The sequence below is a fragment of the Rhinolophus hipposideros genome (assembly GCF_964194185.1).
Source record: "Rhinolophus hipposideros genome assembly, chromosome: 3".
Lineage (NCBI taxonomy): Eukaryota > Metazoa > Chordata > Mammalia > Chiroptera > Rhinolophidae > Rhinolophus > Rhinolophus hipposideros.
The window spans coordinates 14022231-14041564 of NC_138049.1; the positions used below are offsets into that span (position 1 = coordinate 14022231).

The following is a 19334-nucleotide window of genomic DNA, read 5'->3' on the forward strand; positions in this document are numbered from 1 at the left end:
TTCCTTAGAGGAAGGACTCTCGTTCACAAATTGCTTCTATTATAACGAGTCTGGTGTGTGAGAAATGCTGCTGGTGCTAATGGGCGCTCTGCAGTCCACATAGCAAAGGGGTCAGGGCAACTCCCCATTCCTCTTTTTCCCCCACGTATGCCCCCAGCCCCAGCCCTGGAGAGTCCTGGCTGTGCAGATGGACGATAAATCCGACTCTGGAACGCTGCGTTTGTGGTCTACATTAAACGAGCAGTCTATAGCCTTTCCAAGCATGGGGATCAGTCAGGTGGAGCCCACACTCCTGCCTACAGTTGTCCCAGGAGCCCAGGCTACCTCCAGGATCTGAGGTCTCAGTTCTAAGTGTCCCAACACCAGCTGTTGGGGACAGCACATGGCTTTCCCTTGGTGCCACCTCTGAAAGACACACGTTGGTTTTTTTTTGAGGAACCGCCAATGGTTCCTGATGGGTGTGTCTGTTGATTCTGACCTTGCTTAGCTGCACTACCAGGTCCTTTCTGTGAGTCCAAATTCTAGTGACAGGATGATCAACAGCTGTTTTCCTGAGCTGGCTGGGAAGAAACTTCACTAGTTACAAAATTAAGGTCCAGAAACAACATTTTTTAAAAAATTAAGTGTATTGCTGTTCAGTTTTGTCACTTAAACTTTTTATCCATTTTTATGACATCAGTAAAGACATTAACACCGCTGATTTGATATTCTTAAAGAGGTCATTAAAACCATGAGGCAGAGCAATAGATCACTCGGAAAGTTGTTGACTCAGTAGATAGTTCTCCTTTGATCTCCCCTCTAAGAGTAATCAACCACCGGGTGTGTAGCTTAGCTGATAGGGGAAGCCTCTGTGTGTCTGCATTTACAAAGAAAAGTCATCAATCAGGATAAAAGCAGAAATAAAGATCAGACCTAAGGTAAGTGTACAATGCAGGCAATTTTCTTTTGCTTGTTTTTGTTAAATCAGAATTCTTAGAGGATGACATCATTTCCCAAAGCAAACGTTTTGGGGAAATGTTTACCAATAGCATCAATAGATAGATGACAGAAAAGATGTATTCCAAAACTTCATGGTTCATTCAACAAATATTTACCAAGCTCTCACTCCATGTTAATTATGCTAAGCACCCAGGGATATATTTGGATACTGTCCTTGGCCTCAGGGAGCTCAGTCTTGGGTGGTAAGACACACTCATGGGTAGAAATATGCACGCTCCACCTTAGCCCACTTCAGATAACGTCTGAGCTAGCGTCTGAATGGATGGGAGTAGCAGGGGGACAGCCCTGCCTGGGGCACAGAGGAAAGCAGTCTACACAGCAGGAGCAGCATGAACAAAGGCATGAAGAATATGAACTTTAAGGAACCATGAGTGAGTTCCTTACAGCTACAAGCTCAGAGTCTACTTGGGGACTCTGTTTACATTTGAGGCCATATGATGAAGGGTTTTGGATAACATCTTAAAAACTCTGTAACAAATACAATAACCCAATTTTTAAAAAGGAAAATGGTCTGAGTAGACATTTTGCTAAAGTAGACACACAGATGGTCAATGAGCCCATGAAAAGACTTTTTTTTGTTGTTACCCATGAGGAAAATGAAAATCAAAACCACAATGAGATACTATTTCACACCCACTAGGATGCCTGTAACAAAAAAGATGGACAGGAACAAGGAATAGACAAGTTGGAGCCCTCATATGTTGGCAGTGGGAATGTAAAATGGTACAGCTGTTTCGGAAAACAGTCTGGCGGTTCCTCAAAATGTTCAACATAGATTTATCATATAACCCAGCAATTCTATTCCTAGATATACATACACTCAATAAATACATGTCCATACAAAAACTTGTATAGAAATATTGACAGCAGCATTATTCATAGTCAAAAAGTAGCTGCAGCCCAAATGTCCATCAACTATGCATGGATAAATAAATTTGGTATATCCATACAATGGAATATTATTTGGTAATAAAAAGAATAAAGTACGTATACATGCTACACATGCTGTAACACAGATTAATATTTTAAAGTTTTTGTTAAGTGAAAGACGCAAGTCACAAAGTAGCACACGATTGACATATTGTTTAGTTCTATTTAAATGAAACGTCCAAAATAGGAGAATCTATAGAGACATAGAATAAATTAGTGGTTACTAAGAACTGGGGAGCTGGGGGGAGAGAGAGAGAGAAGTAAATAACAGGTATGGGGGTTCTTTAGGAGGGGATGAAAACATTCTAAAGTTGATTGTGCTGATGGTGTGCTGTGACTATATTAAACTATATGAATATATTTAAAACCACTTAATTGTATATTTTAAATGGGTCATTGAATGGTATGTGAACTATATCTCATTAAAGTTGTCTTTTTAAAAAAATATATATTTTTTTATTACCTCTGAAGGCTCCAGGGCACCACTGGATGTTTTGGAGCAGGGTTAGTGGCACAATTTGAACTGTAATATAGAAAAGGTAACTGGCAGTAGTGACAAGGAGGAAAATAGTCTAGAAATAAAATAGATGGAAACCGTGGTGACTAAGGCAAGGAAGGAGTCCAAAGTTACATCAGGGTACTAACTGAAAGATGCCTGCAGGACAAAGGGAAGGAAGGCAGCAGAAGCCAGCAAATGTATGAGATCATCTGACCGGAATGACACGTGAAATAAGAAAGGTCTGGAACCCTGACCCAAGAATGGACAGAGATAAGAAGCAATCAAGGAGAAAGTAACATCAGAAGCCAAATGGGGAGAGGATTAAAAGATGGAAGTAGTGGTCAACAGTCTGGTGACACAGGAGGCCAGGACTAGTAGACAAATAACTGCAATAAAGTCAAGTGCTTTATTCTCTTTCCTGAAAGGGAGGGGACAGGGACCAATACACCAGAATTAGCACTGATACTAGGTTCTGCAGCTTCCTCCAAGGAGGCTTGAGTATTTCACCCAAATGTGAGAATCAAGAAACTAGAGAAACGGACTTACACCAAGTCCAGCCCTCCCCATCTCCTCTCCTTTTGTTTTCTTTTCAACCTGGCATTACACTTGGAGGAAAAATAAACCAAAACCCAGTGAGGTCTCTTCTCTTCTGGCTGGAAAAGGGCAGGCGAAATCTAACTAAGGAAGCATCTATACCACTGGTAATCATTTAAAATGCTTCAAGATAATCTAAGGTTGAGTTAAAAACTGCTCCAAACTGGACAACTGTGAACGAGGAGATGAATATATACACTGAATCTAAATGACACTGCTGTTACATATGGGACGGGCAGGTTCTCCTGGGCACAGTGTATTTTCAGGTCTCTGTCTCTATGCTAAATGAGTGCAGACAAATACCAGCTAATTGAACATTATGGTCCCATTGTATTGGACATATTTACTTAGATGTGGTTATTTCAACTCAAAATCCTTAAGATAAATAATCTGAATACTAGTTTCTCAGTGGGACTGATGTAATGCAATAGAAGAGCTAAAGAGGGATATAAAAATCACTTAAGACAAAAAAAAGCAAGGGGAAAACATTTAAAAACTCGATCAAAATAACAAAAGTGACATAAAATAAGTATTATTGCTCCCTTAATATTTTTATGTTCTGTGGCAATTCTATTTCTATGAAATATACCAAACGAGAGGTATAGATTTATATATGAAAATGTTTCTTCTTGGAACATTTAACGTTTAAGAACCTAAGTGTCCCAACAGTAGGAAAATGGTGTATCTAACTCTTCAGTGGAGTATTTGGCAAAAACATGTTTGAAGCAGTAATGACCAGGAAAATGCCTATATTGGTAGATAATATAAACCCACACCTCTTTGTTCAGGGTAAAAGCAGGATATAAACTATATCTTCAATATAATACTGAGTTTGCTTTTTAAAGTATACATACATATTATAAAATACCTTATATACATACTATATATATGTGCACATAGGTGAGCCTGAGGAAAAAAAGGAGCCCAGAAAGAATAATAACAGAAACCAGCCATGGTGGAATCCTGGGCACTTTCTTCCTACATTTCACAAATCTTCTAAACAACCTCTGTTACTTTCACGCTTAGAACACAGGTGCAATGGACACCTGGCCCTGTGTTGTCCGTGTAGCCCAGCACCACTCGACCCTGAACCTTACAGCAACGCCTCTGATTCTCTATCAAAACTCCAAGGCGATTTACATCATGACCTTAAACTCTCCAATCATGGACATATAAATTAGCAAGCTTAGAGCAGATTAAAGTCCAAGTGTGATCTTTTTTAAAATGAAATGAGAAAAACTTGCTTTGCTACCAGATTTGCTCAGCTATATGAACAGGAATCAATTCTTTCCTGAGTGCCTTGCATTGCAGTGCTCTATTCATTTTAAGACCCTGAACACCCGTCTTTGGTGCAGTCAAGAGCAGGTTCCAAAATCTGAAGAGCTGGCTTCTAGTTCTGGTTTTCCTGATAGCTGTGTGGCTAGGGGCAAAATATTTAGTGTTTTGCAGCATTCAGCTTCAGCTGATAGGAGAATAAATACACCCATGCTAACATTGTTTTGAGGTGAAATAAAGGTTAACCCTAGCACTACTGAGTATATTCTAAAAGCAGAATAAAGTAAGCTATTATGCTTATTTTAAATCATGCATTCTCAGTGTGGGTATGTTGCCCCCAGTGGGTGAAAATTGGTTCATGGAAAGGAAACTTAAAAAAAAACAACTAACTCCTTATGTATAAAGCATATATATATATATATATATATATATATGTATATATATATATGCACACACACGTATTATATAAACTGATATACAGTATATCTGTGCTATTAAAATTTGGGGAGGGGAGCATTAGGAAAAATAATGTCTAAAAAGACTCCTTAGGGGAGTGATCATGAAAAGAAGATTGGAAAATACAATCTTAAATATAGGTAAGCCTCATTTTAAAGAAGCCTTTGAAAAATACTCCTGTAATAAGCAAGCATGCCCCTGTATCACTAATTTTTCAGAAATGCAGTCCAATAAGAGAAGCATCATCTTGTGCTAGAGGTAATCAACCTGAGAGTCTGCTTGCTTTTCCAGGAGAGAGAGAGAGAGAGAGAGAGAGAGAGAGAGAGAGAGAGAGAGAGAGAGAGAGAGAGAGAGAGAGAGAGAGAGAGAATCTTTCATTTGCTTGAAGCCTTAACCAAAGAGTGAGAGGGAGGGACAAGCTGCAGGGACAGATGGGGAAGAAATAATGGTGACTACATACCGGACACCCACTGACATTCCACAGCTCTCCACCTGAATTATAAAGGGAGCCCCTAAGCAAACCACATGTGACTTCAAATTTTCTAGTCACATTGAAAAGAATAAAAAACACTTGTGGTTAATTTAAATATATTTTATTTCACCCAATATATCCATAATGTTATGACAACATGTACCCTATGTGAAAAATTATTAATTTTACATTCTTTTTTTATATGAAGTTTTCAAATCCCAGTATGTATTTTTACAAGTAGAGCACGTCTCCAATAGGATTAGCCACATTTCAAGCCACAGGTGGCCAGAGCACAGCTCTAAATCTACAGACAACTGAACGTCTCCCCTGCCTGCTAACTTCTTTCCCAATGACAATTTAATCTCCTTGCTTCCTGGATAGAATTGACCAAGATACCCAGAAGTGCCCTCACTTCTTCAGTGTTCAATCTAGAGTTGGTTGCTTCTTTTCCCAGAAGCATAAACCCAAATTCTACAATAAGCCACCCACCCACCACCCTGTTACTGAGATGCCATTGTGGAAATCCTCCCCTGATGCAGTCACTAAGTAAAGGTAACATGGTTTGACTACAGATGAGCTCCTAGTGATCTCTAAGTGGTAAGGAATTAAATTCCCATTCATAGATTTAATTGGTACAGCCGTTTCATTGTCTCTTAAGTTAATATATTCAAATCTATTATTTTCCCCAGCTTTTTTCTTTTAATTTTTATTGGGGAAGATTGGGGAACAGTGTGTTTTTCCAGGGCCCATCAGCTCCACATCAAGTTGTTGTCCTCAATCTAGCTATGGGGGGCACAGCTCAGCTCCAGGTCAAGTAGCTGTTTTCAATCCACTTGTAGAGGGCGCAGCTGACTGGGCCCACATGGGAATCGAACCAGCGACCTTGGTGTTATGAACACTGCGCTGTAACCACTGAGCAAACTGGCCGATCTCCCCAACTTTTAAAGAGGCTATGAAAAGAAAAAAACTTTTGAAGAAATCCTCAGACAGATAAAAGATATTGCAGCCAAGAAAAGATAGGATACTTCAAAAACGAATGGTCAGATCCAAAAAAAAAAAAAAAAATGAAATGAAAAATATAGAAATGAAAAATATAGTAACAAAATGCAATCTACTCTTGAAGACATTTCCCCCCAAAATATAGAGCCAAATACAAAGAGATAAAAAATAGAGGGGGGAAAAAACAAGCTTTAATTAGGACAATTCCAGAAAGTCTAAAATATGAATAACGGTAATTCGGAAAAATGAACAAAGAAAACGAGGGGAATGGATGCATAATTTCCCTGAAGTGAAGTGCATACTTTTGTGGATTGAAAGGTCATAAGAACCCAGCACGTCACAAACGGGTTCCCATGGAGATTCATCGTTATAGGCTCCCAGCAGACTGAGGACAAAAGGACTCTCTGAGCGGTCGGAGAGAATAAGCATCAGAACAGCATGAGATTCCAGTCACAACATCAGTGAGCAAGACGACACTGGTAGAATCCTAATAGGTTGGAACAGTGACCAGACACACCTGGGGAAAGGGTCAGGGCCACGATTTGACAAGCATGAGGAAAACCCTGCATTTTTGTAAGAAATTCACTCCCTGAGTTTAGACAGAGTAAGGCCACAGAGTGAGATTAACCTCGGGGGCTATGCAGAAGGCTGGTTAGGAGCCGCCCCCCCAATTCTGCTGAGACCATCCTGCTAGAGACTATGAAGTCTTCCACTTTATTGATGACCAACAATTATTTGGAAAGTGGGAATTCTCTAATTCTTATTTCTAGCTACTGTATCATGCTTATGATCTGAAGTACCAAAAGGGTGAGTGATACTTCCAACATCTCAAATACGTATCAGCATATATTGATATTTCCTTTATTCTACGTGGCTTTGGCTCTTTGAGCAACATCCTTGACAAGAGGAACTTCTCAACATATTCTCTCTCCATCAACGTATTTACCTTCTCAGTACATAACACTTGGTGTAAAGCTAACTAAGTTGTTCTCACAGGTTAGAGAGTTTGAGAAATAAACTATCCTGAAAAAGCAGGAATGTCGAAATTGAAACCCAGTTATGCCTGGCAAGCTTCCATCAAGCACATTCATATTATAAATATATAATATATATATATATATATATATATATATATATATATATATATATATATATATATATATACCCTAGCATTTTCCTTTTAATGCAAAACAGCTTATTTTCTCTGGAGATGTTTTGCCTAGCGAAGAAAAGATGAAAGGAAAGACATGATAAATGTTTTCAAATACTTAGAGGGCTGCCGTGTGGAAAAAGGAGGTGAGTTTGTTCTAGGCAGTTTCAGAAGGCAGCTCTGGGAACAGAGGGAGGTAGTGGGAGGAAGGTGTATTTTTCCTGCAGTGGAGTAACTGACTTCCTTTTACGGAGACACTCCCCCAACCTTCCAGTGTTTAAGCAGAGGAACATCCTGTGTGGGGACACGAGCCTGATTAGACAACCTCAAAGTTCCCTTCCACTAAGACTTCTTGATCCCAAGGTGACTTTCCAGCTGATCAATCATGAAGGCAGCTGCTATGGGTTGAACTGTGTCCCCTCAGTTCAACTCAGTTCAATGCATGTTGATGCCCTAACCCCAGCACACCAGAACTGTATTTGGAGAGAGAGCTTTGAAAGAGGGGATTAAGTTAAAATAAGGCCAGTAGGGTAGGCCAGAATCCAATTTGACTGGTGTCCTGCCTTATAAAAGGTGACACAAAGAGACTCCAGGAATGCCTATGCAAAGAGGAAAGACCATGTGGGGACACAGGGAGGAGACAACCCAAGGAGACAAGTCTAGAGAAACTAAATCTGAGGACCTTGATCTTGGACTTCCCAGCACCTAGATTGTGGGAAAATAAATTTCTGTTGTTTATGCCACCCATTCTGGGATATTTTATCATGGCAGCTCTAGCAAACTGATACAGCAAAATGACCACCTTGTGCTTGGTGTCAGTCTAAATACTGCATGTTCATGGTAAAATGCATTAAAGCAACTACTTCATGAAATAAATTAAGTCTAGCACATACCGCTTTTTACCGAAATAACTAATGCATGCATTGTTACTACTTGACATTGGCACTTTACAAACTGTAAACAAAAGCAGTTTGAGAAAATTCGAAGTACAGTACTTAGGAATAAGACTCTATTGATAGGCTAAAAGGTTGTAGAATTTAAGCCCAGAGTGCATATCTTCTGGAAGTTATCCAGGCATCCTTTCATATAACATAGGGACGTTGTACTCTAGAACATACCTATGGAGAACCAGTTAGGGGTTGCTATATTAGGTGACACTGGAGCTGTTTTAGGGATGAGTCAGTCTTTGAGAACATGACTAAAGGAGTTTCATTAAATAAATAAAACGGTTAAAATAATTTAATGTTTCCATGATTGGCTGAGTTACAATTAGGGAACCATTCATCATGGACCACCTCATTCCCCTCAAAGGAGAGGGTCTGTCTGAATCTTGGCATGTTGTTTGAACAAGCCCATAGGCTGTCTCATCTGTGCTCTTCAAGTGGACCAGAACCTTGACCGACTTCATGAGTGGACTGGAGTAGCCTCTAAATTATAGATACTCATAGGTAAGTCTTTGCAGTAATTTAAGATTGACTAACAGTCTTTAAAATAAGTAGAATGGCATTTATCAACATCTTTCGCCCATCCTGGGCCATAACCAATCCCTATTACATAATTCCCATCTTCTCCCATACGGGGGCGGGTGAGATATGTTACCTGTAGACACATTTATGAAGCTCCTCAACTTTCTTTCATACCTAAATGATTACATATGGAGACATTCTTGAATAAATTTTCTCCTCTTGAACTTTTTGTTCATTAAATTAGAACTTCAAATCTAGAAGGTAGCTTTTAAGATCAGACTAAAAAGAAAATGCATAAGTGTTTTTCTAAAAAGGCATAATGAAATTACCAAGTAGATTTGCACCTGCCCAAGGTCACTTGGGTGTTTTCAATGGCTAATCCATCATTTGGTTTTTAATGCCTGTATTCCTAGCAATACTAATGGTACCCGGTCATAGAATTTCACAGATGGATGAGCATGCTCATGTTACAGTTGAAAACTGACGTTCAGTGAGATAAACGAATATATTCAAATCAAGGTCATGCAGAAAAATAGTGATAAAAGCAGCTGTACCCGTGTCTTACTGCCCTGGAGTGAAGTGATTTATAAAGGGGAGGGAGGGAAAAGTCTCACTACTTCTTCCCTCCCCTCTTCCCCCATTTTTTAAGTTAAAAGGAAAAATAAAGGTTCGTTGCACTGTCAGATTTGGATATAGTTCAGAGGAAAAAAGTCCTCTCTCTATAGCTTGGCTGTTAATTACTTTTTAAAAAATCTGTGTTACTTTAAAGATGAAAGCAGTAGGGTATTATACCTGAAATTTGTCAATGACAAGCAATATCAGACAGGCATGCTAAAAGTACTGCTGTGGAGTGAGGGAACGGGATTAAAACCAATTCTCAGAAATTGTACCCTATCATGCTTTTGCCTAAGTTCAAGGCCTATTTTGTGAGTGTTCTCTCTAGTTTTCAAAACATTCCAAAACAGGATACAGCCTGAGAAAATGTCATGCAATAAAATTGTATTCAAAATACCAAAGTGTGGGGGGAAACAAAACTCCCTCTTTGTCTATTCAGTACTCATATTTGATAACATTCGAGGACCAGAAGTCCTTACTTAATCACCAGCAGGTCACGATCTGATTTCATGTTTCCAGGCAACACCTGGACAGCCAAGAGTGAACACCTGTGAGAGCCCAGCATAATGTATTGAAAAGTATCGAGCTTTGTTACTGCTCATGCAACCAAGGAAAGGGAGCCTTGGGTGAATCTACAAAGCTGCATGTTTCACTATGCAGGAAATGAATTGATATAAAGTGAAAAGCTAACAGATCTTCTTCCCCCATATGAGTAAAAATATAATATTGTTAACTCTAATGTCAAACTGTGCCTTCATTTATTCAAATATTTGTTGAGCACTTACTATGCGTCAGACACTATTCTAGGCTGGGGATGGAAGACTGAACCATAACTGCCGCCCCCCCCACCCCCCACCCCACCCCCTCTCCCCCAGCCTCAAGAAATCTCTGCCCTCGTGGTTTAGCAGAGGTGGGGTAAGGGACAGACATACGGAATGCCAGCTATTGACAACTGATGGGGAGAAAAATAATAGATGAATGGAACGTAGTGAGGTGGGCAACAGGCATGTATGTCTTCATGAAAATACTAACAAGGTGCCCATGATGTCACAAAATGAAATAGAAAAGGAATTGGATCATAACATTTTTTTCCAGTAGAGGAAAACAACCTCTCGCAGAAAAATCAGTGTTTTGGGGGGGTCATCTTTTAACAAAGACCTGGAATAGTGCTTAAGGCACTCACTATCCAGCTCTTACAGGATCAAAAATCAAAGAGAAAGTACCGTGACCCCCAGATGGATTTTCTGTAGGGGGAACAAGATGCACAGGGAGGACTGATCGCTTGGTAGTAACCTGATGGCCTTTCCATATCCCAAAGGCACTGCACACCAGGAGCCAGCAGGTTCAAACAGCAAATTTAATCAAGGCAAAGACAGTGAGATTAAGCACCATTTGAAAAATGAAATTCTCCATAGTATTGCAAGTTAAGCTTCTAGGTAACTGAAAAACGGATCCTCCGTTTCTTGCTGTATCTGGGGGAAAATATCCAGATATAGAAAAGTGGAATCCTGTGAAATGGAAGATATACACCCTCGAGGAAACCTGTGCTTTAAGCAACAACATTTTGGGTATTTTTTTTGTTTTTATTTTTCTTGGGGGTGAGGAGGTATTTTCCAGGATGGCCTTGGGATCAGAGCAGGTATGACAGTAGTGGTCCAAGGGCAGGTTACCTGGGCAACCTTGTTGCCATTCTCTGATTAGCATAACAAAGCAGTTGGCCCAGGTGGCATGAGCTAGGGGCAGGGCATCCAAAAGCTGGTATAAATGCCCTCACTCTGGGTATGCAGATAGTACAAAGTATATGTGAAAAAAAATTTCAGAACCAAGGAGAGGATCGCCATTGTTTATTTACTCATGCAAACACATGTGACCTGTGAAAGATGGAGAGAAAACATGGCGTTCACATGCTTTACAATGTTTGCTGTGTACTCTGCACAAAGGCAAAATCAAGGAAAAAAAAAAAGCAAGCATAGAAATAGCTGCCTTGTAAATAATAAATTCAAATGTATTAAAATCTGAGACAATCACTTGATACTTGTATATACCAGTGAGTTCTCTAGGTACTTTACTTAACAACCAAATATGCTGTTACCAGAATAAAGAAGGGTCTTTAAATTTTTTTATTTCATAATGTCAAATTTTCCCATGTTTGGGAAAAATAATCTAACAGATACTAAGATTGAGTTTTAAAAAATCTAAAAGTTCTAATTTGCAAACGTTTTAAATCTAGAATCGAACCCAGACCAATATATAACATTTTAAAAATCTTTTTTCTTCAGGCATTTAACTCATGGTCACAGATGAGAATAAATGACAATTAGATTAAGAGGGGTCTTTTTCTCTTTCTGTTTTTTTTAAATCTTTTCAGCAGAAGCAGATTTTCCACAAAACTAATGGCACTTGTGCAGCCCCTGTGAATACAGGGAGTGGCAAGGTATGACAGAACTTTCTAATTGGGAAAAGGCTACATTTCTATATATGCAGTTTTAATAAATGATAAATCACCTGAAAAGAATTTAGAAGAAAGGGACTAAATCTCCAAGGCTGCCAAGGTAATTTGTTGTGAATTCTTTTCTTTTTAATTTCAATTAATATTTATTTTCATGCCTAACTGTGTACTCTCTAAAAGATGGCCCCCAAAATTAAATAACCTTCAAGCCACCATGTACATATATGTGTGTGTGTGTGTATATGTATATATATATGTGTGTGTGTATATATATATATATATGCTGTGTATATATATATGCTGTAGATATATATATAAAATCTGATCCTGCTGCACAGTTTAGAAAGAATGTAGTAGGCAGTTCCCTTTTTCTATTATTTAAAGAAAGTTTTCAAGGAAACACAATTCCACTTTCATTAGAGGAAGAGGATTGGTTCTGAATGACCAGTATTTCTGGTTTCAGAAAGACAGCAGTCAAGACAAGGTGGGGAAATATTTTCACTTCTGGCTTTGTCTAAATATTGTCTGTCACCTCAAATTAAAAATGCTCCAGCAAGAATTCCGCTTATTTGTAGTTTTCTCCCATCACTTTATGTACCTATGACAGGACAAATACCACTGTTGGCCAGTCCTCCCAGGGACCAAGATGGGTTAGATTTTTCTTCCTGAAGTGGATGGCGGTAGAAACCAAGGTCCCCCAAATCCCACAATTAAGTGTTACATACCCAAAGATGCCTTGTTTGCATTACAGTAACTTTCCATGCAGAATAGATTGCTGGAAATAACCATAAACTCTAACCATAAGCTATTACTGATGTCAAGAGAAAAGCACAAAAAAATAGTTTAATAATAATCAGAGACCCTACTAAACCAAAGGAATAACAGTTTTGCCTAAAACAGTAAAAGTTCATCCCAAGGAAAGGCCTCCAGTGGTGGCCTCCGCAGCCCTGGGCCACATGGGGATCCTTTCCTAGACACGGCCTTCGCAGGATCTTTTGAAGAACGAGGTATATGAATTAGCACTCTTCCTGCAAGAGGCATATGTATTTGCTCAGACCCCCAAAGCCATGGTCAGAGCCTGGGCAGCTCCAGAAAACCATGGAATAATCACAGGGTGGGGATAGAATCAGTGTTGACCCATATGGCAGAAATGTGAAAGAAATCACATCTGGACTAAAGGAAGATAGCCAGCAGACCTCCAGTAACCATGCCCGATAGAAAGGATTAGATGGAAATGTGGGCATCTGGTATTTGCCCCTTCTCTTATCAATTCTACACAACAGCCTCGGATAAGAAGCCTGACTCCCGCCCTCCCATGGCATATTTCTGCGATCCCACATTGCCTACTAAATACTTTCTAAACGCCACTCTGCTTCCAGAGCCCTATTCCCCAGCCGACTTCCTTTCTGGGTTTCTGTTCTACCCTTTGCTCAGAGTTCAGGAGCCTGTGGACACGCCCAGCACAGGAATGGCAGTGCTTAACAACTCACTCTTGGCAATCGGCTGAGCTGGGTTTGAATCTTGAGAACAGTATCACCTACCTCATAGGGTTGCTGTAACTTTTTTAAGGACATATGCACAAAAGGCACAGTTCCAGGAATAGTAATAAAAGTGAAGTGTTGACTGTTATTATTCTCCTCACTTTGGCAGTATCCCTTGTCTCCACAAATCTAAACCTCAGTCCCCAGATCTTACCCCACCTTTCTGACCTCAAATAATTACTCTACCTGAACTCTGAGCAGCTCTCATTTCTTGCAAAATTCATTAGAAAACCACCATGTTGCCCTGTCTTAACCTTATTTTTATCTTATGTACAGTGGCTTGGCCCTGGAAGACTCCAAAACTGCTGTGGCTTGATTTGAATCAAAGTTACCATGCGAAGGACAAAGTGTGGGACTTTGGCATTTGAGTTGGGGCCATTCCAATTATTTTGGTGGAAATTATTTGAAATTCTCACACTAGGTCATGCAAACCCTCCTTCTGTGAGACTACGTATTTCTAACTTTACATTGTGCCTGTGATGCTATATAAAGATCAGTATTGAAGGGGGTTCAAAACAAATCTCCCCAAATCTGCCACTGTGGCAGGAGGATTATTTTGAGCTAAAGGCAGTCAAAACCCAGCAGATTCAGGAAAAGCTCTTTACCTCCTCCCTCCACTGCCTAATTTTGCGTCAAAAAGGGGGTTATACCTGCGAGAGTTATTACCAGAGATTCCTGTTTACCTAAGAGATTACCTGTATAACAGGGCAAACTTTGTTTTCCAACATCTCCTCTGCCTTCCTGTGAATGGCCTTCCTCCCCTTTGTATCTCCAGACCCCTACCACTTTCCTTAGCTCAGGATGTTATATAAGCTTCAATTACCTGGCTGCCTTTTGTGTCTCATATCTTTATGGGGCCCCGTATGTCCATAATTAAATTTGTTTCTCTCCTATTAATGTGTCATGTCATTTTGTTTGACCAGCCAAAGAACCTAGAAGGGAAGAGGGGAACAATTTCCCACCCCTACTGTTTGAAAGCACTCCCATGGGAGCACTGAACAAGAGGAGGATCCACAGGGTGGAAGAATGTCATCTCACCAAGGCAACGGCCAGTCTCTTTTCACAGGACTTTCCCATTCGTCTTATTCACATTACACATAAGAGTCAGTGTACTTTATGCCAAATCACCAGTTTATATATCTTCAATAGTGGTTGTTAAATAATTCCTTCATTTATGCATAAATAGAATGATGAGACTAGAACTCACGAACAGAAGAAGGTGTTTCTTCCACATGTAGCCTTTCACATGAGACCTACTGGCCAAGGTGCTTGACCTGACCCTAAAGTGTGATTCTTGCCACCCCATGTGGGCTAAAATCAAACGAGTGATGGTGTAGTGAAAGACTCGTTTTCCAATTACCACCCCTCTAGGATCTCTAGGCTCAGGAACCATAAAACATGCAGCATATCATAGTTTGGGCAAAGAGTGGCATGCACCTTGAAAAGCACACTACCAGAGAAACGTGTGCATGTATAGCAGGCTATTCTCTAGAGTGAGAGATACTGACTCTTAAAGCAACCAATGACTCCAGTGTTTCCCACAAGGATACACGTTTGACATCAGACAAGTAGCTGGGAGAAGGCAATAGTAGAAAAACACACAAACAAAACAGATCAGGATGTCAAAGAGAAAAGAAACATGACTCACTTCCTATACCCAAGAATTGGTATAACTTCCTAAATATAGGGCCTACCCAAATGCTCAAATACTTCTTTTTGTCACCAATGAACTGCTTTTGTTGTCAACATCATTGACCCCCAAGTGGTAGGACAGTATGTACTCTGCCCAGACCAGGGTTTAATATTCTCCCCAGATTCATCACAGGTGTTGTTTGCCCTCCAGCAAACAACCTGGTTCTGCTCAGTGTCTAGAAAGGCGGCTTACCATCTATGACAACGACTTCTTCCTCCTGGCCATTCAAAGCTTCATCCTGGAGGCCAAGTTCTCCTTGCTCAGGTAAGCCGTTGACAGTGGACAGCTGACCGTTCTTCTGTAGGAGCTACGGGGAAGACAGAACTTAATTTCAGTGTTCGCAACCAAGTTAGAAATACTGTAATTTCAAGACTAAATCATTCAGGAGAAATACAGAAAAATGGAGGGTCAAGGACAATGAAGATTTAAATTTTATTCATCTGAACGACCCAGCTACCTTACAAAAGGAACTATTACCAAGCAGGTAAGGCTTTGTATCTGGGTAGTCTTGCATACCATTCATTCATTCATCTGAACACCATGCATGATTTACACACCCACGTTCCAGGCCTATTTGAGATATAACAACAAAGAATAAGTCAACTGTGGTCCCCACCACATTGAGCTTACAAACTACTATGGAGGGCAGACTTTAAAAATATTTACAGTAATGTTTCCTTGTGATTAGACACAGGTTATGCATATTTGACTAGAATATACGTAAGTGACAATGTGTCCTCAAGGTAGAGGGCACACAGTTAAATAATGACTAACGTGCAGCTATGGAAACTGTCACAAAGAAGGAATACATAGAGCAAATGACAAAAAACAGGGGTCCCTAACTGAGGCTAGGGTGACAGGGGGCTTATCTAAGAAAGTAAAGGTAAAACTGAGGTCTAAGTTCCCCAGATGAGAGGAGTGTGAGGAAAGGGTAAAGGGGGTGCAGAGAAGGGGGGCAAGTTAGAAGACCCCTTGTTTCAAAGGCCAGTGTATCCAGAGCCAAGTGAATCAAGACAAGATACGAGTATGTAACACATGCTTTTATGAGTCATTGTTTTTGCCTTAAAATTATTACTAAAATGGTCATCTGTAATCTTTTCCATAGGGTAACCTGTGCGATTGATGTCATCAGTTGCAAAAACAGTGTATATGCAGATAGTGCCCTTACGTCACTTTTTAAATCCTAAGAATATAGGTAAAAAAATTTAATAACCATTAGGAACCTAAAGACTTTAACAGTGCTTTATAGTTCTTATACATTTCTCATGTCTAAAAACCAACTTAGCAGGTGCCATTGTTTGCATTTTACAGATGAGGACACTGAGACTCAAAGTATTGCAGAGGGTGTGGGTGGCTAGACTCAGGTCCCACAGCTCAGCAATGGAGGCGGCCATGGCCTGATGGCCAGGAGTCCACCAGGACCACTTCCAGGGTTTTTCTACAACACTACAAATTGAAGGACCTGTTACTACGCACAACAAGAAAATGCTTTCAAGAGTATTCCACAGTACCCAGACCTGCTACTCCAAAGAAATCTTGAAGCTCAACACTCCGTTTGGCATCATTCCATGCTGCTGACAGACCAATGGAGCACGCTGGCCAAATCACTGACTTTGATCAGCACCTTGAAGGGACAGTGGGTTCAAGACAGTCAATCCCGAAGGCTTGAACTGTGCTAAATTGATTTCACCTGGCTGTTCCCTGCTCCCAGCAAAGCTGCCCTCCAACTGCATGAGCTGCCTCCTGAAATACCACCGTACTTTAATCTATACACTACAGATGGGATAGTTGGCTTCAAAAGGCCTATGCTGAGTCCATTTATTAGACAGAATACTCAGATTACATTTCCACTTAAAGTCTTCTCTTACCAAAACATGAAAGATGGGACTTTAAAATGAAACCTAAAGACAAAAGCAAGGGAGAGGGGGGAGGGCTCCACTATGCTCATCAGCAAAAATGTCAGCATTTAATAAGAATATTTTAACCAAACATCACAAGTTATGCACACTTAGACTTAGATTTGATTAATAACGTGAAGAAGAACCAAGAGAGGAAAGGAAGAAACACCTAACAGTGAGGGCTACATGGTAATCCAAAAAAATCTTAAACTTAAAAAATGTTGACATATACACCATGACATGGCAAACTAAATGGGGAACGTGAGAAAGCCATTCTAATACCTCAATTTCAATGCAACAAATGTGAAACAACTGTTCCTTTGGTTTAAGAACCAGAACTCTGCGGTTTTAGAGTTCTACAGAGTTTCTATAATTCTTGAAAGAGTCCTCATAATTCCTTACGAATTGTCAAAGCCAAGCTACCTTTAGCCACAGCCAAGTTGAATACCTTTAAACATGAAGGACCCATAGGACATAGGCACAAGCTTCCATTTACTTTTTTAGAAATGTTACACGTCTATAGTGAAGTACATTAGATGATATAAAATGCGCTTTAGAAAATGAGATCACCTGCTAGCCTTCCTGGTATCTAACACGGGATGAGTAAATTTTGGATTAGTCATTCCTAGTGTCTACAGGGCAAGCATCTGTACTCCAGAAAGGCACTTGATGAATTAACTTCGGTAACAATTTATGGCAGTGGCATTACTGCAACTGAGTTTTGAGCCTACTTTAGTATATGCATAGCTTGGGTCCAGCAAGTGTACCCAAGCTGTGACCCTATGGGTGACATCTTGAGTGAGCATTTAGAGTCCATGACACAACACTCCACACATAAATGGGACTTCATTTCTAGCCATATTCAGACATTTCCACATTCTGTTTCACTTAGAGATGTTCTGTACAAAATCTCAGGTGCTCTTGAGGATGGATAGTTCACTGTTTTCCATGCCCCCCCAAAATAATGATTTTGTTCTCCTTTTCTCCCATCCCCAATCATTATACATACTATTGCTAAGGGATCAGGTGCCTCTGAGAGTTATTAATATGTTAAAGTCACCTCAAATTGAGAAGCCTAATCCACGGTGCCTTAACATAAGTTTAAGTCTTCTCTGTCTTTTCTGTGTGTGTATATATGTACATGCACATGTGCAATCTTTCCTTAAAAAAAAAAAACATGCTTTTTTATAACCTGATTGTTTCATACATTGTAGATGCTTTTCTTTAGCAATAATCAATAAACATGTATCTGGCTTGTCCTTAGTCATTCTCTCAAAAGTTATGTCTTTTGAGATAAGAACTGGATAAAAGACATGCTTCTTGCACTTAAACATAGTAAGCACCAGAAACCCTATTTTCCCACCGGTTTTGTGCTTTCAAAAGGGTAAACACCTCCTTTGAACAAATCAAGACCCGAAATGTTTTCAAGCTTATATACTTTGAGTAGGTCAGCCAGAGTTTATTCCCGTAAAGTATTACCACATTACAACTAAACAAGCTTTGAAGAAAAGATCTCAAATGCTCCCAACCACAGTGTTTTCTTCTCATTCCTGTTAAGAACCACTGAGAATATCCAAAATGGTAGCCAAAGCATTGCAAAAAAATGACCAGACGTTTTGGTTCCCTTTCCTTCTTCACGGGAGTAAGGCCCTCTAACGAACCAACAAAACAGATGAGCTCTTCAAAGCTGTCAGGATGTTGGGAGAAAAGGAGGTAAGCCTACTAAAGTAACTACTGTCACCACAAAAGTAATGCTCCTGGTCATACATTTTCCCTGGATGACAAACACAGGTGGGGATGGGCCAGTGTCCTACAGTCCATGTGGCAGATGAGGCTTGGAGCAGCGCCATTCATCCCAACTACAGCTTCAGAACCCAAGAAGCAGAACTGGTAAGTGGCTGTAACCAGGAAGGAACCAGAGCCTTGTGAATGTAATAAGGACACACACACACACACACACACAAAGATTAGAATAAAAAAAGATTATCCATTGACAACACTTGGAAAAAAAACTCTTCAAGTTACTTGTAAAATTCATTACTTTTACAATTGGGTAGTGGGAGAGCTCTTCCTTCACGAATTATTGTTTTAGTTTGTTTATTTTTAGTATGGGCAGGAAACATGAAGAAAATTTTGCTTTTAGAGTGAAGCATTTTAATTCTAATTTTTTTCTTCAATGTTTTGAAAGTAAAAGTTTTAAAATGTCAAACAGAAGAAAATAGACATTAGAGTATAAATCAATGAACAGTTATGTTTGGGGAATAATTTTAAGCGTGCATGCCCATTGGCTCCACCATC

At 39.8% G+C, this 19334-nt stretch overlaps 1 protein-coding gene across 1 annotated transcript in view; it reads right to left on the reverse strand.

Annotated features, from left to right (window-relative positions):
- AKAP12 (A-kinase anchoring protein 12) overlaps nucleotides 1–19334 on the reverse strand; it is an 82728-nt gene that overhangs the window by 21322 nt on the left and 42072 nt on the right. The window contains exon 3 of the mRNA XM_081044391.1: nucleotides 15331–15445. Coding sequence (XP_080900517.1) covers nucleotides 15331–15445 — 115 coding nt within the window. The remainder of the gene's footprint in view (nucleotides 1–15330; nucleotides 15446–19334) is intronic.